This window comes from Mandrillus leucophaeus, unplaced genomic scaffold (genome assembly GCF_000951045.1).
Source record: "Mandrillus leucophaeus isolate KB7577 unplaced genomic scaffold, Mleu.le_1.0 Scaffold457, whole genome shotgun sequence".
Classification (NCBI taxonomy): domain Eukaryota; kingdom Metazoa; phylum Chordata; class Mammalia; order Primates; family Cercopithecidae; genus Mandrillus; species Mandrillus leucophaeus.
This window is the reverse complement of record NW_012104887.1, coordinates 725,990-745,940: the sequence shown is the minus strand read 5'-3', so window position 1 is coordinate 745,940 and position 19,951 is coordinate 725,990. Positions and strand designations below refer to the sequence as shown.

At 43.7% G+C, this 19,951-nt stretch overlaps 1 protein-coding gene and 1 non-coding gene across 4 annotated transcripts; one reads left to right on the top strand and one right to left on the bottom strand.

Moving 5' to 3' along the window:
* The first annotated feature begins 2,348 nt into the window (after nt 1-2,348).
* Nucleotides 2,349-8,822, top strand: LOC105549792. Of its 3 annotated transcripts, XM_011994442.1 has the most exons (3): nt 2,349-2,621; nt 7,752-8,143; nt 8,581-8,822. In XM_011994442.1, exons 2-3 carry the CDS (start codon nt 7,874-7,876, stop codon nt 8,665-8,667), a joined length of 357 nt encoding a protein of 118 aa, XP_011849832.1. In that variant the 5' UTR covers nt 2,349-2,621; nt 7,752-7,873; the 3' UTR covers nt 8,668-8,822. The 3 variants fall into 3 exon arrangements, 1 of the variants encoding a protein (XP_011849832.1); XR_001007616.1 differs by lacking the exon at nt 2,349-2,621 and having other exon boundaries at nt 7,584-7,807; nt 8,578-8,822; XR_001007617.1 differs by lacking the exon at nt 2,349-2,621 and having other exon boundaries at nt 7,713-7,807.
* TRNAN-GUU lies at nt 7,604-7,677 on the bottom strand. Its single transcript has one exon. It is a non-coding gene; the product is annotated as a tRNA-Asn (tRNA).
* Nucleotides 8,823-19,951: the final 11,129 nt, after the last annotated feature.

Below are 19,951 nucleotides of genomic sequence, written 5' to 3'. Positions count from 1 at the left end.
GCTCACTGCAACCTCCGCCTCCCTGGTTCAAGCGATTCTCCTGCCTCAGCTTCCCGAGTAGTTGGGATTACAGACACACACCGCCACGCTCGGCTCTTCTCTTTTCTTTCTCTTTCTCTCTCTCTTTCTTTCTCTCTCTCTTTCTTCTTTCTTTCTTTCTCTTTCTTTCCTTCTCTTTCTTTCCTTCCTTCCTTTTCTCTCTCTCTCTTTCTCTCTCTTTCTGTCTTTCCTCTCTCTCTCTTTCTTTCGTTTTTTTTTTTTTTTGTATTTTTAGACAGGGTTTTGCCATGTTGGTCAGGCTGGTCTCGAACTCCTGACCTCAGTTGATCAGAAGTAGGTGAGGTCAGAAAACACATCCTGGGAGAGGCTGGCACAATGCCCAGAACCGCCATCGCTAGGCCTGGGGTTTTCTTCTGTAGTGGATACTAGTATTCACGTAGTGCAGGGACAAAACCAATTAGATACTTCTGGGAGTTAAAAAGAGATGAATTTACAGTGCCATTTGAGAAGGGGTATTAAGGAATTTGCCAGGGTACTGACGCGTGTCAGGTGCAAACCGCGGGTTGAGAGAGAGCTAAGTATTTTCTGTCCATGAAGGTGATAAGCGAGGGCCTGAAGAAAGAGGGAAGGGGGAGGACGCTGGCGCCAGAAATAGGAAAGGGCTGCTTGGAGGCAGAAGGATGGGTGGGAGTGCTATCTAGAAAGTTGCCTGGCAATGGATGTAGGATGTGGAAGCGAGACATCAAACAGGAAGCTGTCGCTTAAATAAAGTCTGAAGAAAGACTAGATATGTAAACGGCAGGAGACAGCAGGGAAACTGGACCCGGCTCCTCATAAAATTTCCCGCCTTATATTTCAGGGCGGATCGCAGCGCATTTCCGCCAAGACAGTTGAGACTGCGGTTCTGACCTGGGGGCCTGGATGAATTGCGTTAGGGCACCTGGGCGCCAGCAGGGCCGTTCCCCTACACAAAGTAAGCCTGTTACGTCTACAGCCAAAGGGGACACTAAGAGCCCCAAAGGCTCTGCTTTCACCCCAAAGAACAGCGCCCGTCTGCCTAGTTTATACCTGGCTCTATGAGGTGAGAACACATTCCCCGCTAGCACAGAAATCCCACAAACTCCTGTGGGGGCTGCGGTTAGAAGCAGAGTCTGTGTAAAAGGTGACTGGGGGCTCGGGAAAAACACGAAGATTTTTACACAGTGTGAGGACCCAAGAGACTGGAAACCATGGACCAATCTCTGCAAGAAGCAGTCCCTCTTAGAAAGGGAAGAGCTGTACGGCCTTCGCACGAGTTAGCTTGTATTAAAAAGGCTCACAAGGACTGTCGCTTCACATTTCTCTTGCGGGGGAAAAAATGGCGACTTGTTACTTACTATTCCCCAGCCTTCCCAGTACAAGAATTACACTCAAGACGCCACCCAAAACCCACACCAGTAAAAGAAAGGAACCTTTAGCGTATAACCTATTCTTTAAACTACAACAATTTCAGGGGAAAGCGCGAACGCAGTCCCCCACTACCACAAATTATGCAGTCGAGTTTCCCACATTTGGGGAAATCGCAGGGGTCAGCACATCCAGAGTGCAATGGATAAGCCTCGCCCTGGGAAGACCACCTTCGTGATCATGGTATCTCCCCTGCCAGGTAAGTATGAGCTCCGGCCCTTCTGCCCAGCCACAGCCACATACGCCTAACCCTTTACACACACGGTCACTTGCCCCGCGCACTCCCGAGTCCTTCTAGCCCTGACACACAGCTGGGACTCTCAAGTCCGACCATCGGTCCTGAACCCGCTCCTACAGCATGGGAACTCCTTCGTGGCGAAGCAGCAGATGGCGAAGCAGCAGCCCCTGCGCTGCCTCATCTACATAGAAGTCGCCCTATCCGTGATGTCACCGACAGTGCCTTTCCCAGTCCCCGTCTGCTTTTCTGTCACTTAGCCGACCAACGCGCTGCGGGAGCCGGCAAGAGGAAGTGACGTCTGCCTCTCCCTTTTTGCCTCCGCCACCGCATCTGTTCTTTCCCAAAGAAGTGGGTCCTTATCCTATGTTGTGAAGCAACCTTTGGGCGGCCAGCTGGACCCTGGGCACCCTTCTTCAAATAATGGCTTTTAATTCTCGGACTAGAACGTTTAAGATTACAAAAGAAACCGGTTCTCTTCACACCGTTAGCCATGTAATGTAGCATTACGCTTGAAATTGGAAGCCATTCAATATCAGCAAGAAACCATATTTATGAAAGTAAAGAGGCCGCTCAGATGACTGTAAACCAGCCTTCCTTACTGATTTTATCACTGGTAATGTTATAAAGACAGTTGTCCAGTTTCATGAATCTCGTAGTTTTTTTTTTCCTTTCCAAATTCTGTATTGTAGAAAAATATGCTGCCCCAGAAGAGATGATTGGACACTCTCAAGCGTGGTGTTGGACTTTGTCATCTCTTGCACAGCCATCTCCAGACCTTAGTGCTTACCTCATGTTAGTATTTTATATTTTGCAAAGACAAAAACCAAAATAATCCAAATTTGACACAAATACCTGGGATCCATCTTATTTGAGATGTTTAACACATGTCTGGATCATCTTTTCTTATATTGGATTATAACACAGGAAACACTGTGAAGTAAGCAAAGTTGGAATGCCCAAGTCAAAAACCATTTGAATATTTACAAGCAGATTTGAGACAGGAATAATACAGGGTGGTCACAGGATAACAAATTCTAGGCAGCAGATTTACATGACTTGAGGCTACAGGCTGAGAAGATGCTGAAAAACCAGGGTGTGGACCAAGCTGGCTAAGACTGACTAAACCCAATGTGGTGCTGGATTTGACACAGGTTTTACCTAGGCCCTCATTATATGCTTATTAACATACTAAATCACACACCCACCAGTGCCATGACAGTTCTGAGACCAATATTTGATGTAAAAATGAATGGCACCACAGTTCTGAGACATCTCCACCTTCACCCAGGAATTTTCATGAATATTCCACTCTTTGGTTAAAGAAACCCATCAAGATGAAACCCCAGAACCCATTGTTCTCTCTCGGGTATGCCCGAACTCACCTTTCTTGAGTGTGTACTTTTTGCTTTGCAATAAATCTCTTCTTTCACTATTTGCTGACTCATCCTTGACTTCATTCTCAAGATGGTGTCAAGAGCCTGGACACCACAGCTATGATCAAGGTCAAACCAGAGTCTGGGAACCTCCCCCGGCCCACCAGTATCAGATTCTACTCCATTGCTCAAATCACAAAACATCGAGTGGAGAGTTCTCCTTGGAGACCATAAAGTAAAGATTCTGTGGCATGGCGGCCAGTTAGGCCACTGGAAGGCATGGCAAAATATTGAAAATGAGGGATTAGGTGACAGTGTAGCAACTGCTGAATACTAAATACTTGATCCAGGCCCCATTCCCTGGAGACTGTGACAGGGAGACACATTGTCCAGGTAGTAGTGGAGAAATACTTTCTGGGTATCTGACCAGCCTTTGTGGAAAGAACTGGCACCATCCTGCAGAGGTAACCGCCTGATGGGTTCTTCCTGCCCACTGTACATACAAAATCAATTCATGGAGACCATGGCATTACAGTAAAGAGTTTAATTGACACAGGCCAGTCACAACCTGTGGGAGACAGAGTTATTACTCAAATCGATCTCACTGAAGGCTTGGAGGTAAGGGGTTTTTCAAAGATAGTTTGGTGGGGAGGGCGCTAAGGTTTGGGCAGTGTGGATCGTTAGGGATGAAATCACAGGGAAGTGGAAAATGGCCCTCCCGCATTGAGTCAGCTTCTGGGTGGGGGCTAAGGGACTGGTTGATTTTCAGGCCAAATGGTGCCATCCAGTAGTCAGAAATGCAAAAGCCTGAAAAGACATCTCAAGAGGCCAATCTTAGGTTCTACAATAGTGATGTTCTTCACAGCAGTAATTGGGGAAGCTGCAAATCTTGTGACCTCTGGAATAATGACTGGTAATTATTTAATGAGGCATACATCTTAGTAGAATTCAGGCCCCTTTCATCCTTCTAACTTGGTGGCCTTTCATTAGTTTTACAGGGGTAACATAGTTTTGGAGAAGGTTATCATTTAAACAAATCTTTTTGGCTGTCCTCAACCTTTTTGGCACCAGGGACTGGTTTCACGGAAGACAATTTTTCCATGGAAGGGAGTAGTGGATGGTTTCTGGATGAAACTGTTCCACCTCAGGTCATCAGGCATTAGTTAGAGTCTCATAAGGAGTGCGCAATCTGGATCCCTCACATGCTCAGTTCCCAATAGGGTCTGAGCTCCCATGAGAATCTAATGCCGATGCTGATCTGACAAGAGGCGGAGCTCAGGGGTTAATGCTTGAAAGCCTGCAGCTCACTTCCTGCTGCTCGGCTGGGTTCCTAACAGGCCATGGACCAGTACCTGTCTTGTGACCCTGGGCATTGGGGACCTCTTATTTAAACTATAAACTCAATTTTTCCCAAAGAGAGCTTGGGAGAAATTGCACAGGAATGAGCAAAGACAGGTAGTCTGTGAGGCTAGAACCAAGATGGAGTCAGCCGTGTCAGCGTTCTCTTATTGTCAGAATTTTGCAAAAGTAGTTTCAGAGGGATTACCCTGGACACTTGTTAAAAACATGAGATGGATTTTATGTACTACAGTAGGCAAGAGAGACCAGCAGAGAACTGAGCTCGACCTCAAATACAGCAGGAAGAGTTGAAGATTATAGCCAATTGCAAGATAAGAAAGTCAGTGGATGAAAAATTACTAAGAGGCACTTGATTAGCTATCAAAGGTGGTTGGGAGGACTTTTGCTAAGCTAGACTCAACAGTATTATTTTCTGAAACTGGACTTTCAGAAACCAATAGAGAAAAGGGCTCAAAGGAAAGCACTAAGGTTTGATCAAAGATGGAGTCCTTGTCAACTCTACATTGAAGCTTCTGCAAATAAATGAAGACCAACCAAATGAAAAAAAGCAAAAGCTATTTATTCTGAGCTTGCTATAGGAGGGAGTCAGCCACTGTTACTTGTGTTTTGGTAGAGACTTGAAGGCAGTCAGAAGGGTGGGAAAGCTTTTTAAAAAGAAAGGCTTCAGGTATGCTTGGACTGGAGGCTGTCAGCATGGTGAAGCTGTAGATAGATGAAAAAATCAAAATATTTTACTCCAGAATATATTTCTTTGGCATATTTTAAGAATGCTGTCAGAGAGCCAGCAAGCAGAAGTAACTCTGCAAAACTGTCTTTTATAGGGGAAATTTACACCTGCAGAAAATCTGTATTAATCCAGCCTTCGCTTGTCAGGATTGAGAAATAAAAATAAGCCCTAGGCCCTACAACGAACTGAATGGACTCCCTCGTGGCTGACAGGACCTCAGAGAAGCCTTGAAAGCTGTTTCTGGCTGTGACAGGATAGGAGGTCGGACATGCCCCCTTAAAACCCCTCCCTCACTAACTGCCATTATAGGCAGAACAGCAGAGGGAATTGGAAGTTGGATAAAAGGCAGAATGAGTAAAAGCAGAAACAGAAGCAAGGTGATGGGGTGGGAGAGCAAGAAGGAAAATAAAAGGCAGAAGTTGAGCAGCCAAAACAAAAAGTTAGATTAAAAAAAGCAAGCAAGCCTGGGCGCGGTGGCTCACGCCTGTAATCCTAGCATTTCGGGAGGCCAAAGCGGGCAGATCGCCTGAGGTCAGAAGTTTGAGACCAGTCTGGCCAACATGGAGATACCTGGTCTCTACCAAAAATACAAAAAGTTAGCTGTGCGTGGTGGTGCACTCCTGTACTCCCAGCTACTCAGGAGGCTGAGACAGGAGCATCGCTTGAACCTGGGAGGCGGAGGTTGCAGCGAGCCGAGATTGCACTACTGCACTCCAGACTGGGCAACAGAGAGAGACTCTGTCTCAAAAAAAAAAGCCAAAAAAACAAAACAAAACAAAAAACCCCAGCAAGGATCCCCATTGCTGGCAAGATCCAAAGCAGTAAAGGGGCAACTCCTCAGAGATAGACACGTGCATTCGAGAAAAAAAGTATCCTTAACCTGACTCCATATGATAATCAGCTCATTAAAACTCATGTATATGGACTACATATCATGCATGTACTTAAAATTATGGGATGGAGGCAATGTGCAAGCACGCAAGGGCCAAAGTAACTAAGCAACCCATCTATCAATCTAAAGGCAAACACTGGCTAAAGAGTAGGCATCCTTGTGAAGAGAAGAATAAAAACCACACATAAAAAGACCCAAAGTACACCAAACTAATACTGATCTCATCTCGCAGAGGTCAGCCCACTCTCCCCACTCTGAGAGTGTTACTGTGCTTAATAAACTTTTGCTTTGCTTTGCTGCTTTGTGTGTGTCATGCACAGTTCTTTGTTTGGGACACCAAGAGCCTGGAACTGCACAGCACCATCTGGTAAGAATTAGGATTTTTTTCCCTAAGGGTTAACAAACCAACCCTTTTGAAAGACTTGCTTCACTACTGTTATCAACCAGCAGCCTGACACTTTCCCTGCCTTTTGTGGTTTTGACAAAGCAAGCAAGCAGCATTCCCTCCTAATAAGAGACTACTGACCTAGGAATGATTCTGGCCAGACTACAGAGGATGTACAGTGAGGGTTTTCATGTCCTTTGCTTCAGCTTTTGACGTCAGAGGGCCACAAACTCCACTCTCAGATAGCTAATGTCACCATTTTATGAACATGGGCCCCATGGAGAGGCACGAAACTCAGTTGCACATCTGCACATTTTTCCTCTTGTAAATATTCATATTGGAATATTATTAGGTACTGCTCCCGTGAAAGATACATTTGCAGAATGTACTCAAATTAGAAGCGTTATATAAACACTATAATGTAGCAATGGCGCATCCAGTTCTCTACACTATAGAAATATCTGCGGTGTAGACATTTCCACAATGACCAAAGATATGTGTACCAGAATAGTGACTGCAGCATTCTTTGTAATCCTAAAACCATGAAACCAACCTCATCTCAAAAACATTTTTTGTTTTGTTTTGTTTTGAGATGGAGTCACACTCTGTTGCTCAGGCTGGTGTGTAGCGATCTCAGCTCACTGCAGCCTCCACCTTCCAAGTTCAAACAATTCTCCTGCCTCAGCCTCCCGAGTAGCTGAGATTACAGGTGCATGCCACCATGCCTGGCTAACAAAAACATTTTGAAAAGGGTGAAATAAATCATGCACAAACTGAGGAAAAATACTGTTTTCAAAAATGATGGAGAGGATCACTAACATGATGACTGATTCCACTGGTCACATTATTGATAGAACAATCAGTAAGTCCAGGCACATCCTGGGGATACTACTGGACTCCTGTTACTGAAATATGAAAAAATGGAGGCATGTAAATTACTCATTTAAGCGTATAACGGACTGAATTAGAATTTTATCACACCAGAAGTGGGTTCCTAGGTCTCTGTTTCAGGATTCTTCCCTGCCATTTCAGGAGATACCCTGTTAAGAATCTGGTCCGTGAGGTGGGCTGGTCCTTGACATGTATCAGTCATAAATTAGTGGTTTGGTACACCGGGAAGATAAAATCTTCCCCGTTTGTCTAGTGATTGACAATGCGCGCATGCTTTAAAAGTTGCAGTAAGCGTCCCTGGGTGGGCTCGAACCACCAACCTTTCGGTTAACAGCCGAACGCGCTAACCGATTGCGCCACAGAGACAAGTGCTCTCGAACTTACTAGGCGATACAGGAAGGGCGCACTCACTAAACTTCCTCCTTTCCTTCTATTCTCAGTGCCCGCCCGGCAGGACGACTGAGCAAGGCCTTGGAAAACCAGAGAGATCAGAGCGGTGAGTCGCGCTGGTCACGTTGGACACCTGCGCGTTAGGAGATTTTGGAGCCAGAGGGAGAGCCGAATGGCCTTCACCCGCCTTGCCCCTCTCCTTCCTCAGAAGCCCCCAGAAACTCCCCGGTCGGCGACCCAGCCCGAGCCGCCTGGGGTCCCAAGGGAAGCTGAACGCCCGGTGGGCTCCCGGGATGGCTCTTCCCGTTCTCTGCGCTGCCTTCACCCAGTGAGGGAGCCTGTGCCCACCCCGCCCTGTCGCTTCCGGGGCTGCTGCGGAGCTGCCGCTGCCATCTTCGGATCCTGTGTCCCGCACGGGGGCTCCACCAGGACAGGGATGGTGGCGAGGGTCGCTCGTGGGTCCCCTTGCAGGGAGCAGGGTCTGGCATTCACCAGGGCGCCCGACTAGGACTTGCCGAATGAATCCATCGTCGCCTTTAGCTTTTAGTCCTTTGAAGAACCCTGAGAGTGGAAATCAAGAGATATTTTCCGTGAGGAAGTTCTGTTTACAAAGCGTTGATTTCTTGGCACCCCCGCGGGGCGGGCAACTGCAGGGCCTCCGGTGCACCTTCTGCGCAGTGGAGCCGTGGGGACTAAGCTGGGCGGTGGTCTGGTCCTGGGGCCGTAGAGCGGGAGCGGGGGAAGGGAAAAGCAAGCGCTGGGAAAGAAGCCAGGGAGCGCCGGAACAGACATCCAGACCTCCTGAAAGGCTCGTGCAGAGGCACAGGCGGGATCTTCTGGAAGTGAGAATTCTTTTTGTTTGTTTATTTATTGTAGCAGAATGGGGAAATGGAGAGAGAACCTGAAAGAGCCCCAAACTCGAGGACCTGTTGCTCCCCAAGAATAACATCTTCCAGAACTAAATAGAAAACTAGGCGTCTGGGAACCCTGAAATCCTTGGAGGAGTAGCATCATCATGACCCTCTGTGTTCCTTTTGGCAAAGGACTTGCTTCCATTGTTTGTTTGTTCAATTGTCTGTTTGCTAAATAAATAAAACCCTTTTCATGTATCTTTAAAATTATGTTGGTTCTATTATTTTATGATTACAAATAGTGCTGCAGGCATCATTCTTGTACATTTCTCATTGCCCACTGGTATATTTCTATAGGGTGGAGGCCTGGAGAGCAGTTGTTCCAGGATAGTGTTTACACAGCTTTTATTTCATTCCGTTTTCTTTCTTTTGTTGCTTTATTAGCTATAACCCTTTTCTTATTTCAGTGGCTGCTTTAGTGTTTCTGGGATACATCTTTAATTTCTCACAGTCTGCTTTCAAGTGTCATTATACCTCCTTTTCTGGCCTTTATCCCAGTGTTATATATTTTTGCTTTATGCATTATAAGCTTTGGGATTCATTCTTATTACTTTTATTTATTACGTCAAATATTTTTAAAAGATTTAAATTATAAGAAAATGTGTAGTACATGCTTTCTAAATGCCATTTCCAATATTGGTTTCTTTGTATGGGCCCACATTTTATTTGGTATCCTTTTGCTTCTGCCTGGAGGACTCTTAAGATTTCTTGTAGTGTGGGTTGGTGAATTCTTTTAGCTTTTGTATGTTTTTCACTGTCCTTATTTCACAGTTTTGAAATTTTATTTTTGCATAGAATTCTAGGTTAACTTTTTTTCTCAAGGTACTTTAAAAATGTTGCCATTAATGAAGCATTGTCATTATAGTATCTTTCTTTCCTGTGTTTGTAAAAATGGCATAAAGCCGGTTTCTTGTGCTGGTTATATAATTTTCAGATTGTGTATTTAAATTAAAATATTAAATTTTACTAAAAAAACTAAAAATAATAATCATGAATGTCGTTAATTCATCTTTAGTTCCACCAACAGTGCACTTAAAATGTGCCCAACCTGAGAGTCAAACCTACCTGCTGACGTGTAATTTGTGTTTGTGAGACATTCTCAACAGCATTTGCTTTCCCCAGCCAAGTGATTTTCCTCACATCTGAATGTCTTCAGTGCAAAAGGAAACATTTTTCTTTGCAAAAACACTTGAAGTTATTCTTACTTCAAGTAAGTGCATTAAATACAAACTTCTCCGTTGCATCCCTGGAATCCATCAAAAGCCTGGGAGTGACAATCAAGTCCTTCAGGATCAAGAGCTAAACAGGGGAGGACAAAGCGTGGCTTCTTCACTAGGAGTCAAGCCAAAGTCAACTGATTTGGTCTCCAACGGAGACCAGAACTCGGTTTACCAGCGACGTGAGGACCCAGCCCAGAGGAGGCGGCCTTTCTCTTCGTGCTGCCTTCAGATAGGAAATCTCCTAGGATTTCTTTCTTTCCCTTTGATCTACTTCCAACTCTCCCGTTCTATTTCTTCAAGACCTTTTTCGGATCCCTACTGCAAAGGACCTAAGGGGCTGGTGCCCTTCCCTACTGGTCCTTCCCTGGCTGGGTATCTTCACCCACGCTCACCCAGAATGTTACTGCCCGCCAGAGACAGCAAGAGGACCAAGGAGGGCGGCGGGTGCGGTGGGAACCACAGAGTCACCTCGCACCTGCGCCTCATGGGCTCCTAGCAAATTGAATAAATGCCCCCTGGAGCTTCTCTGCAGGTCACAGGGAAGGGGAGGGTGGCTGCCAACCTGGCAGGAGAAGCTTCAAGAGGCATCAGGAGGACCTGGCCCTGCCCCTGCGCCTTGAAGACAGGCCTGACCAGGTTGATTTTGACAGGTAGGCCCAAAGGAAAGGTTCAAGGGCGGCCCAAACCCTACCCAGAGATTAAGGCTCTTAAATGTCTGACGGTTTTGAGACTCCTCATTAGAATCGATCCCGCCTGTATCAGGAGACTCCTTTGCCAAAATTCAGAGACCAAGAAAGAGAAAGATTAGGCAGATCAAAGTCTGTAATTAACCAACCAGGAAACATAATTTTTCTGACAAATTGTATGTGTGCTATGAGAAAAAGACTAGCCTCAAGGAGAGTCTGTTTTTTTGGCTTGAGTGTAGGGAAGAATGGAGTTGCCACCAACTATGGTGTGTTGAAATGGCAGGTGCATCAGGGTGTAGACGTCAAGGAATTAAAAATATTTTACCCCAAAATACATTTCTTTGACATATTTTGAGATGTCTGTTCAGAGAGTCAGCTGCAGAAGTAGCCCTGCAAAGTTGTCTTTTGTTGGGGAGATTTGCATCTGTAGAGAGTCTGCATTGATGCAGCCAAGTCTTTCTTTGCCCAGATCTAGGAAAGATGAACTGAAATCCTGACACCTGTAAAGGTCTGAAAGAAACTTTTAGGGTTTATTCTCTCTGAGAGCTGCTACCTGTAAGGTTTCATTTACATATTAAGACCAACTTTGCTAGCGAAGCCTCCTCTTCTCTCCCTCCCATAACCTGTCTTTCCCACAATAAATGGATACACCACTGACTCTGATGGTACCTGGTTTTGGCCATGCTTTGAGCTCTCATTCATTCTGTTACCTTCAGATGGTATATAAGCTTCTGCATCCCATTGTGGGTAGGGTAGGGTAATCACTCTGTGACTCTCCCCATGTACATGTTAGTACATTTTATGCCTTTTCTCCAATTAATCTGCCTTTTGTGACTTGATTTTGGAGTGAAACTTCAGAGGGTTAAGAGGGGGTTTCCGTTGACCTCTACAGTTTTGGAGCTGTAAGCAGGATAGCAAAGCTCTGCTCTTCTGGAAGCTGCAGTGAAGAACCCAGGATCTGATCAGCTGTCATAAGGGTAAGAATTTTTTTACCAGCCAGGCTCCCGGCCTCCTTCTCTGTGTGGAATCTGTTCAAGTGGATAGTAAAAATCACTGTTTCTTTCTTTTCTCTCTCCAAAATCTTGATTAATGGGAGAAAAGGATTTGTGTGACTAGTCTTGGGTGTAGTGACTCTGGTGTGCTTTTTGGTACTTTGTGGTACCAATTCAAATTGTTTAATCCCTTTTTTCCCAGAAATTGTTTGTTCCTTTGTCTTTGTCTCTATGTGTTATTCTGTCATAAAAGAGGGTACTGGTTGAGGTTCCTTCTCATCTTATTTGATGTCCTTCAGAGCTTGACTTGTGACCAAGTGGGAGCACTTTCTCTTGGTTTTCGGTATCTGGAAAGAGGTGGTAATTTTCAGGTCATAGTAGATGGCCTGTCTGAAAATGGCTGGGAATGTGAGCACACTGTTTGCTCTGACTATGTCAAGCTCTTCGGATTTGTCTTAAGAAATCCCATCCCTTCAAGGCTTTTGTCGTCTCAACTTTTGTTGCCTGGTTAGTCCTAGGAAAGCTCAATCCCAAGAGGACCTACCTGGTATAACAGATTCACAGGTCTGTGACTGGAAGCCCCCACAAATGTACGGGTTACTGGAGGCAAACATCATCCTTAACCATCTGTGGCCTACTCCTTGCATTGAACTTTTTTCTTGGAGGGCAATCTTTGGGATTGCCTCTTGTATGACCTTCCCAGGAAGTTAACCTGGAAAATGACATCCTGGGCTTTCCACAAAGAGGCTATTTGGTTGAATTGCTTTTGGAATAATTACACCATTGGAAATTCTAGTTGACAGTGGATTGAAGATGGATCCGTTAGACACCTGAATTTAAAAAAAAAAAGATTTTAGAGATCTCTTATTTTAAACAGTTGATAGGAAGATCAAATTTAAAGAAAGGCACATGCTAGTGCCATGGCTACCCTTAGAAATTCTCTTGACAATATTATCTGTGTTGTGTAGGGAAAAAAATTCTCTTGACTAAATGAAAGAACAAAATTTGACCCAAAACAAAGTTAAAATTCTTCATAAGCTTAAACTGCCTGCTCTGGATCCCTTCCAGGATTCACAGTAAAGTCTGCTCTACCTTGCAATTCAGTACTTAAAGTTCTGTGCTTTTGCTGCCATAGCCTGGGTTCAATTTCCAGTCAGGGAACCAGTTTATTTTGGCTTGATATTTGTGTGACTTGTGACTTTTTGGAATACCCATTTATTGATCCTTTTCCTTTTCATGTGCAGCTTTTGTTTGTTTGTTTGTTTATTATGATGGAGTCTCACTCTGTCACCCAGGCTGGAGTGCACTGGTGCGATCTTGGCTCACTGCAACCTCTGCCTCCCAGGTTCAAGTGATTCTCCTACCTCAGTCTCTCAAGTAGCTGGGCCATGCCTGGCTAATTTTTGTATTTTTAGTAGCGACAGGGTTTTGCCATGTTGGCCAGGCTAGTCTTGAGCTCCTGACCTCAAGTGATCCACCCGCCTCAGCCTCCCAAAGTGTTGGGATTGTAGATGTGAGCCACCGCTTCTGGCTGTTGGCAGCTTTTGATTTCCTGTCCTTCCAGCTTCCAAAGTTTCTGATGAGAAACCTGTTGATAATCTTATTAAATATTTATGGCATATGACCAGTTGCTTTTCTCTTATCGATTTAAAGATTCTCTGTTTTTGACTTTTGAAAGTTTGATTATAATGTGTTTTGGTGTAGGTCTCTTTATCTTACTTGGGGTTTGTTAGGCTACTGTGTTTGTATTCATGTCTTTCATCAAATTTGGAAACTTTTCAGCCATTATTTCTTCAACTATTCTCTCTTGACCTTCTCTCCCTCTTCTTTAGAAATTCCACAATGTAAGGCTGAGTGCGGCGGCTCATGCCTGTAATCCCAGCACTTTGGGAGGCCGAGGTGGGAGGATCACCTGAGGTCAGGAGTTTGAGACCAGCCTGACCAACATGGAGAAACTCCGCCTCTACTAAAAATACAAAATTAGCCAGGCATGGTGGTGCATGCCTACAATCCCAGCTTCTCGGGAGGCTGAGGTGGGAGAACCGCTTGAACCCAGGAGGCAGAGGTTGTGGTGAGCTGAGATCGTGCCATTGCATTCCAGTCTGGGCAGCAAGAGCGAAACTCCGTCTCCTCACCCCCCCCCAAAAAACAACAACAACAAAAAAGAAATTCCACAATGCATATGTTGTCCTCTTGATGGTCACTTAGGCTCTACTCACTTTTCTTCAATCTTTTTTTATTTCTGTTCCTCAAACTGGATGATTTCCATTGCCTTATCATCGGGTTCACTGATTGTTTCTTCTGCCTGCTCAGCTTTCTTCAAATTTGACTTTGAATCTCTCTAGTAAATTTTTTGTTTCACTTATTTTACTTTTCACATCCAGCACTTCTTTTTTCTTTCTTTTTTGGTTTTCTATCCTTATTTATATTTTCATTTTGTTCATGTGTCATTTTCTTGTCTTCTGCTACATCTTCCTTTAGTTAGTTCTTTGGGCACCTTTAAGACAGCTGTTTTAAAGTCTGTCTAGTAGAACTTCCAGCAGATTTTTTTTTTAATTTTTGTTTTTTCTCTTTAATTATTTATTATTTTTCTTTTCATTTATTCCCCCATGACCTAATCTTAACTTGACTATCAGGTATTTTTTAGTAAGAGTTTCTGTTGGTTCATTTTTTATTTTTATTTTTATTGTTGTTGTTAAAAACTGGACATTTGAATCTACTAGTATGGTTGACTCTGGAAATTAGATTCTCCTCCTTCCTCAGGGTTTGCTGTTTCTTTGTTATTTTTTTGTTTTGTTTTTTGATTATTGTACGTTGTCTCTATGCCAAGGATCAGCCTGAGGTATAAAGTTGTGGTCTTCACAGATGTTTTCTGAGCCTGAACCTTTCCCTGGGTGTGTGGTCACTCCCTAATTTTACCTGTATATGCAGCTATTCTTGAATATTTTATCCTTTAACGTCTGGCTCCCAAGAGGGGAAAAAGAGAAAAATTGAGGGAGAGTGAAAAAAGGGAACCATCCCTTTAAACTTCCTGGAAGTTGCTTCAGCTTAGGGTGAAGAACTTGCTACAACGGGGGGAGGTACAACAGTAGCTTCCAGCCTCTTTGTCTCTGTGCTGCAGTCAGCCATTAGAGAACAGAGCCCCAGTGTGTGTGTGTGTGTGTGTGTGTGTGTGTGTGTGTGTGTGTGTGTGTGTTTTGAGATGGAGTCTTGCTCTGTCGCCCAGGCTGGAGTGCAGTGGTGTGATCTCAACTCACTGCAGCCTCTGCCTCTTGCGTCAAGTGATTCTTGTACCCCAGCCTCCTAAGTAGCTGGGATTACAAGTGCCTGCAACCACACCTTACTAATTTTAGTAGAAACAGAGTTTTACCATGTTGGCCAGGCTGGTCTTGAACTCCTGACCTCAGATAATCCACCCACCTCGTTCTCCCGAAGTGCTAGGATTACAGTCATGAGCCACTGCACTCGGCCCAGACCCCCAATATTTGGAGACAGCATCCTTTTTTGCCAATTCTGGATCCTGAAAGATGTGTGCAGCTTACCGTAGGAACACAAGTTGCCTACCTTGGAGGTAGTGTTGGGTAACTGCTATTGTGCTAAGGGATGAAATTGACTGAAATTACCTACAATTTCCCATCTGGGCCTTCCTCTGGAAGTTGCAAGCCTTCAGTAGGCTCCAGAGTTCTGAAATATTTACATCAGACAGATCCTGCCAGTGCAGTTGTTGTCTAGATTCCAGGTGCTTCTGATTGCACCATCTTCCCAGGATACCCTCTGACCTTCTGGATTTTGAATTCGGTCAATCTGTTCTGTAACAGCTGGGGTGAAAGCCAACAAAGTTCCTGCTAAGAAAGCTCCCTGGAAAAAAATGTTCAAAAGTAACACAAATATCAAACTGGAAAAAATTGATTTAGGAACCAAACCCAGATTGTCATAGTGAAAAAAGGGGCAGACCCTTAGCTACTGAACTGCAGCCTGGGTGTGAGGTGACAACCATTGCTCTTTTAGTTTGGTTTGGCCAGCAAAGGTGGCCTTGTTATATAAATAAAGCCCCTCAGGTAGTCAAAACCTTTCTTTTGTTTTTTTTTTTCTTTTTGAGAAGGAGTCTTGCTCTGTCACCCAGGCTGGAGTGCAGTGTCGCGATCCTGGCTCACTGCAAGCTCCACCTCCCAGGTTCATGCCACCCTCCTGCCTAAGCCTCCCCAGTAGCTGGGACTACAGGCGCCCACCACCACGCCTGGTTAATTTTTGTGTATTTTTAGTAGAGATGGGGTTTCACCATGTTAGCCAGGACGGTCTCGATTTCCTGACGTCGTGATCCACCTGCCTTTGCTTCCCAAAGTCCTGGGATTACAGGCATGAGCCATTGCGCCTGGCCAAAACCTTTATTTTCTTGATGGCTGGATTTGTTTTTGTTTTTTTTCCCTTTCGCTCTCCCTCTTTTTACATTTTATTTATTTATTTATTTTTCTGCATGGATTTATCCAATTCAGAGGCCTTGTCCCCATAATTTGGAACTTTCCTTTGGATTTGATCAAGTCAGATAGAATGGGTCAAACCCAATGGGGAAAAAAAGGAAACAACAAAAAAAAACTGAAACAGACAAAACAGTTAAGAAAAGTAATGATCACACAATTCATATGATTGCTGAGCACTCTAATGGTAAGAAGAAATTATGACCAGTTGCTTGTTAATCTTAACTTTAGTCATTTAGGAGAATTTCCAAGACAAAACACAGATTCAGTTACTTATAGGAATGGGGCCCAGGCTGAAGACTGCTCTGTACCATCCTAGAAGAAGGAAAAACCTCAAACTCTCCTTCCCTGTCAGAAGTGAACTGAAACTCCAGAAAGGAATTGCCTGCTCTCCATCATCATGGAAGCAGGAAAACTTGCCTTCATTGTTGGAAGCAAGTAAAACTCCAGAAAATGAGCTGTACAGCAAAATAAACCTTAGATCTCAACCAAATTTTGGGAAATCAGGGATTCTCTGGAGGGGGTGGATCTCTGAGGCCTCAGCAAATTGTCCTATTGGTTTGAGCAATAAAGATAGCTCAAGCTGGTCCAAGCACCTATAAGAATTTTGCCAAAGGTCAGGACATCTCCACTCAGAATTCCTTCATGGTTATAAATTGTAAACTAATGTAATGTGAGACAGGTCTGAATTGATTTAGAAAGCTTATTTTGGACTCTTACTCATAGGTATTTCCAGTCTTCATAGAGGCATAGCAGCCAGGTGCAAATTGTGGGGACCTGGCAATAATTTTGGTATAACAGAGATTAAATAATTTGTCTAAGCAATAGCTTGGCAACTTTTGGAGCCAAGTTGTAATCCTGGAAAGATTAATGCTTGGCCTGAGATGTAACAGCCACTCTTCCAGCTTGTCTTTTAACGTGGGAAGTAAGCTCTAGTGTGTTTCTGTAGTGTGGAACTTTTAGAAATGATATTCTTGTCATATTTGACAATACCTATGGCTGATCTAGACAAAATATCATCCAGTCACTGTTTAGCCCTGATTTGCATATGAGGCTTTGGGCTGGTCATCTGGTAAGTTTTCACTCGTCAGTGGGGATGAAGTAACTGAAACTCCAGAAAGAAGACTTACTAGATACCTCAAACATGATGAAAATATTAGAAGTCCTGGCCTTAGGGGTCCAAGGAAGAGCAAGGTTTGTGGGTAATAATCTGTATAAATCTGATAGGAAGCTATAAGGAGGACTCTTAGGACTTTGAGGTGAGTGAAGGTTAGAGCCTGGATTAATCAAGGGCCTATGGCTTCTAACACCATCAGTTGCCTGTACTCAGCCACCTTCAGCAGTGCTATCTGGCTCTAGAGAGTCATAGCATTCCAGGAGAGGAGAGAAGGCTGCACAAAGACCTGGTGTTTGTGTCCCCCTATCTAGACAGACAGACATAGCATGCAGGGACAAAGCGAAAGAGAAGAGCAGGCAGAGACAATGTGAATCTGTTCACCACATATTGTAAATGCATTTAAAAGTATTGTTAACTCATATTTGCAGGTAGCACTAATTATGAAGTTGTTGGACTGAGGACTTTATTTATTTGTGACACTCACCATCTTCAAAGTCAGCAATGAAGAGTTTCTTCCTCATTGAATCACTAACATGTTTTGGATCTCTCTGACTTGCTAGATCGCTGACCTTTGACCTCTAGACCCAGACTTTAAAGGCCCATGTGATTATGTTAGTCAACCTGGATTATCTCCCCATTTTAAGGTTAATGTAATTATATCTGCAAAATCCCTTTGCCATACAATGTAACATAATTATGTAATTAGCAACCATAAGAAAGCTGAAGTGACTTTTAACCCAACCCAATTGTCCCATGGAACTGATGTTTACGGTTTCTTTTGAATAAACATAGAAATTGACCCCCTCAGTCTTGAAATTTGAGAAAGTTACATTTGTATTATCTGAGTTCCTTTCTCAGGAAACCAACCATGGGCCTTCCAGATAGTAGCAAAGAACTGAAATTTACCAGAGTACCACATCTGCACAACAAGATGTCAGACCCCTCACCCCATCATAAATGCCTAAGTGGTCACCTGCTTCCTGTTGACCAATTCCTCTTTCTTACCTCTCCCTAATTCCTGTTTTTCTGCATGTAGTTACATTTCTTCCCTGCTATCTAAACGCTGAATTTTCGTTGGTCAGGAAGATGGATTTGAGACTGATCTCCCATCTCCTAAGTTGCAGTACCTGATGAAAGCCTTCTTCCCTGGCAATACTAGTTGGATTCAGTGATTGACTTTCTGTGCAGTGAGCAGCAAGACTTAAATCAAACCTCTGGTGTTTCAGTAACAACTATCCTAATACCAGAAAAAATAAACAAGAGACTTTAAGACATAAAAGTTATCAAAGACAATGAGGATATTTTGTAATGATACAAGGGTTAATCAATCAGGAAGAGAGTGCAATAAATACATATACATCTAACAGAGCCTCAAAACACAGGAAGCAAAAACTGAGAGACTTGAATGGAGAAATAGACAATTTAACAATAGTAGATGGAGACTTTAATACCACAACTTTCAATAATGGATAGAGTAACTACGAAGAAGACCAATAAAGAAATAAAAGATTTAAACAACATAACCTACCAGACATCTGTAGAATACTCCACTCAACAAAAACAGAATACACTTCCTCTCAAGTATACATGGGACGTTCTATAGAATAGAGCATATGCTAAAAATCATATAGTTTCTGATATATCTCACAAACTAATACTGTCATGCACTATAGTTTCAGGTTAGCATGTAAGGTATGCAGTTTGTTGGTCCTGCTTCCTTCTGTTTGTCATGAATGTGGAGGTGACCATGGTTACACAAGTGTAGGCCAGTAGCCCAGGAAAGTCAGGCAGCTGAAGGGAAAGGACAGATATTTCATAAGAGTCTCCCTATCTCAGTCTCACAAAGCCAAGGAGGAATTGATACATAGGAAGTGAAGAGGTACATCAGGGGATCACTTCTCTTCTGTCTATCTATGCCTGTCTTTAAAACCTCAGTTTCTATCCCACTAAACCCCATTGCACAGGAATGCTGTTGATCACCACCAACCACCACAGACTCATGACCTTGATTTTTACCATGATCTGTCTGAGAATATATCCTCAGGCCAATGGCTTTGGCTCAATGCAGATTTTTAGTGTTCCATAAAAACTGCTTCAAACGTATACTGACAGTTTATAAGTCATTCCAAATTAGGTGGCCACTACATGTATTTAAAGAGATATACATACATTATTTCAGTGATTACGACAAATTGGAAAGAAAACCTGTGGAGTTAAAATGAAAATCATAAGTGACAAGCACAAAATATGTATATAGAGATCATAACACAAAGCAATCCACACATAGGGGAGTGGGGTTAGGAGTTACGAATATAAAACTTGTCCTCAAGTTAAGTGAAAATCCAACATGGGCCAGGTGTGGTGGCTTACACCTGTAATTCCAATACTTTGGGAGGCCAAGGTGTGAGAATAACTTGGGCCCAGGAGTTTGAGACCAGCCTGGGCAACATAGTGAGACCCCATCTACGCGCGCACACACACACACACACACACACACACAAAATAGCTGAGGGTGGTGACATGTGCCTGTAGTCCTGGCTATTCAGGAGGCTGAGGCAGGAGGATCCCTTGAGCCTGGGAGTTTGAGGCTGCAGTGAGCTGTGATCACGCCATTGCACTCCAGGTTGAGCAGCAGAGCTAGACCCTGTCTATAAACAAACAAACAAACAAACAAAAAACTAACATGCTTCCCCAGTGGGAGAAAAGATGCCAGTATAACATTGGTTTGCAGCAAGAAGTATATTAAGACATTGACCAAAATCCTTTTATTATTTATTTTGTTTTTATTCTTTGAGACAGGGTCTCACTTTGTCATCCAGCATGGAGTACAGTGGCGTGATCTTGGTTCA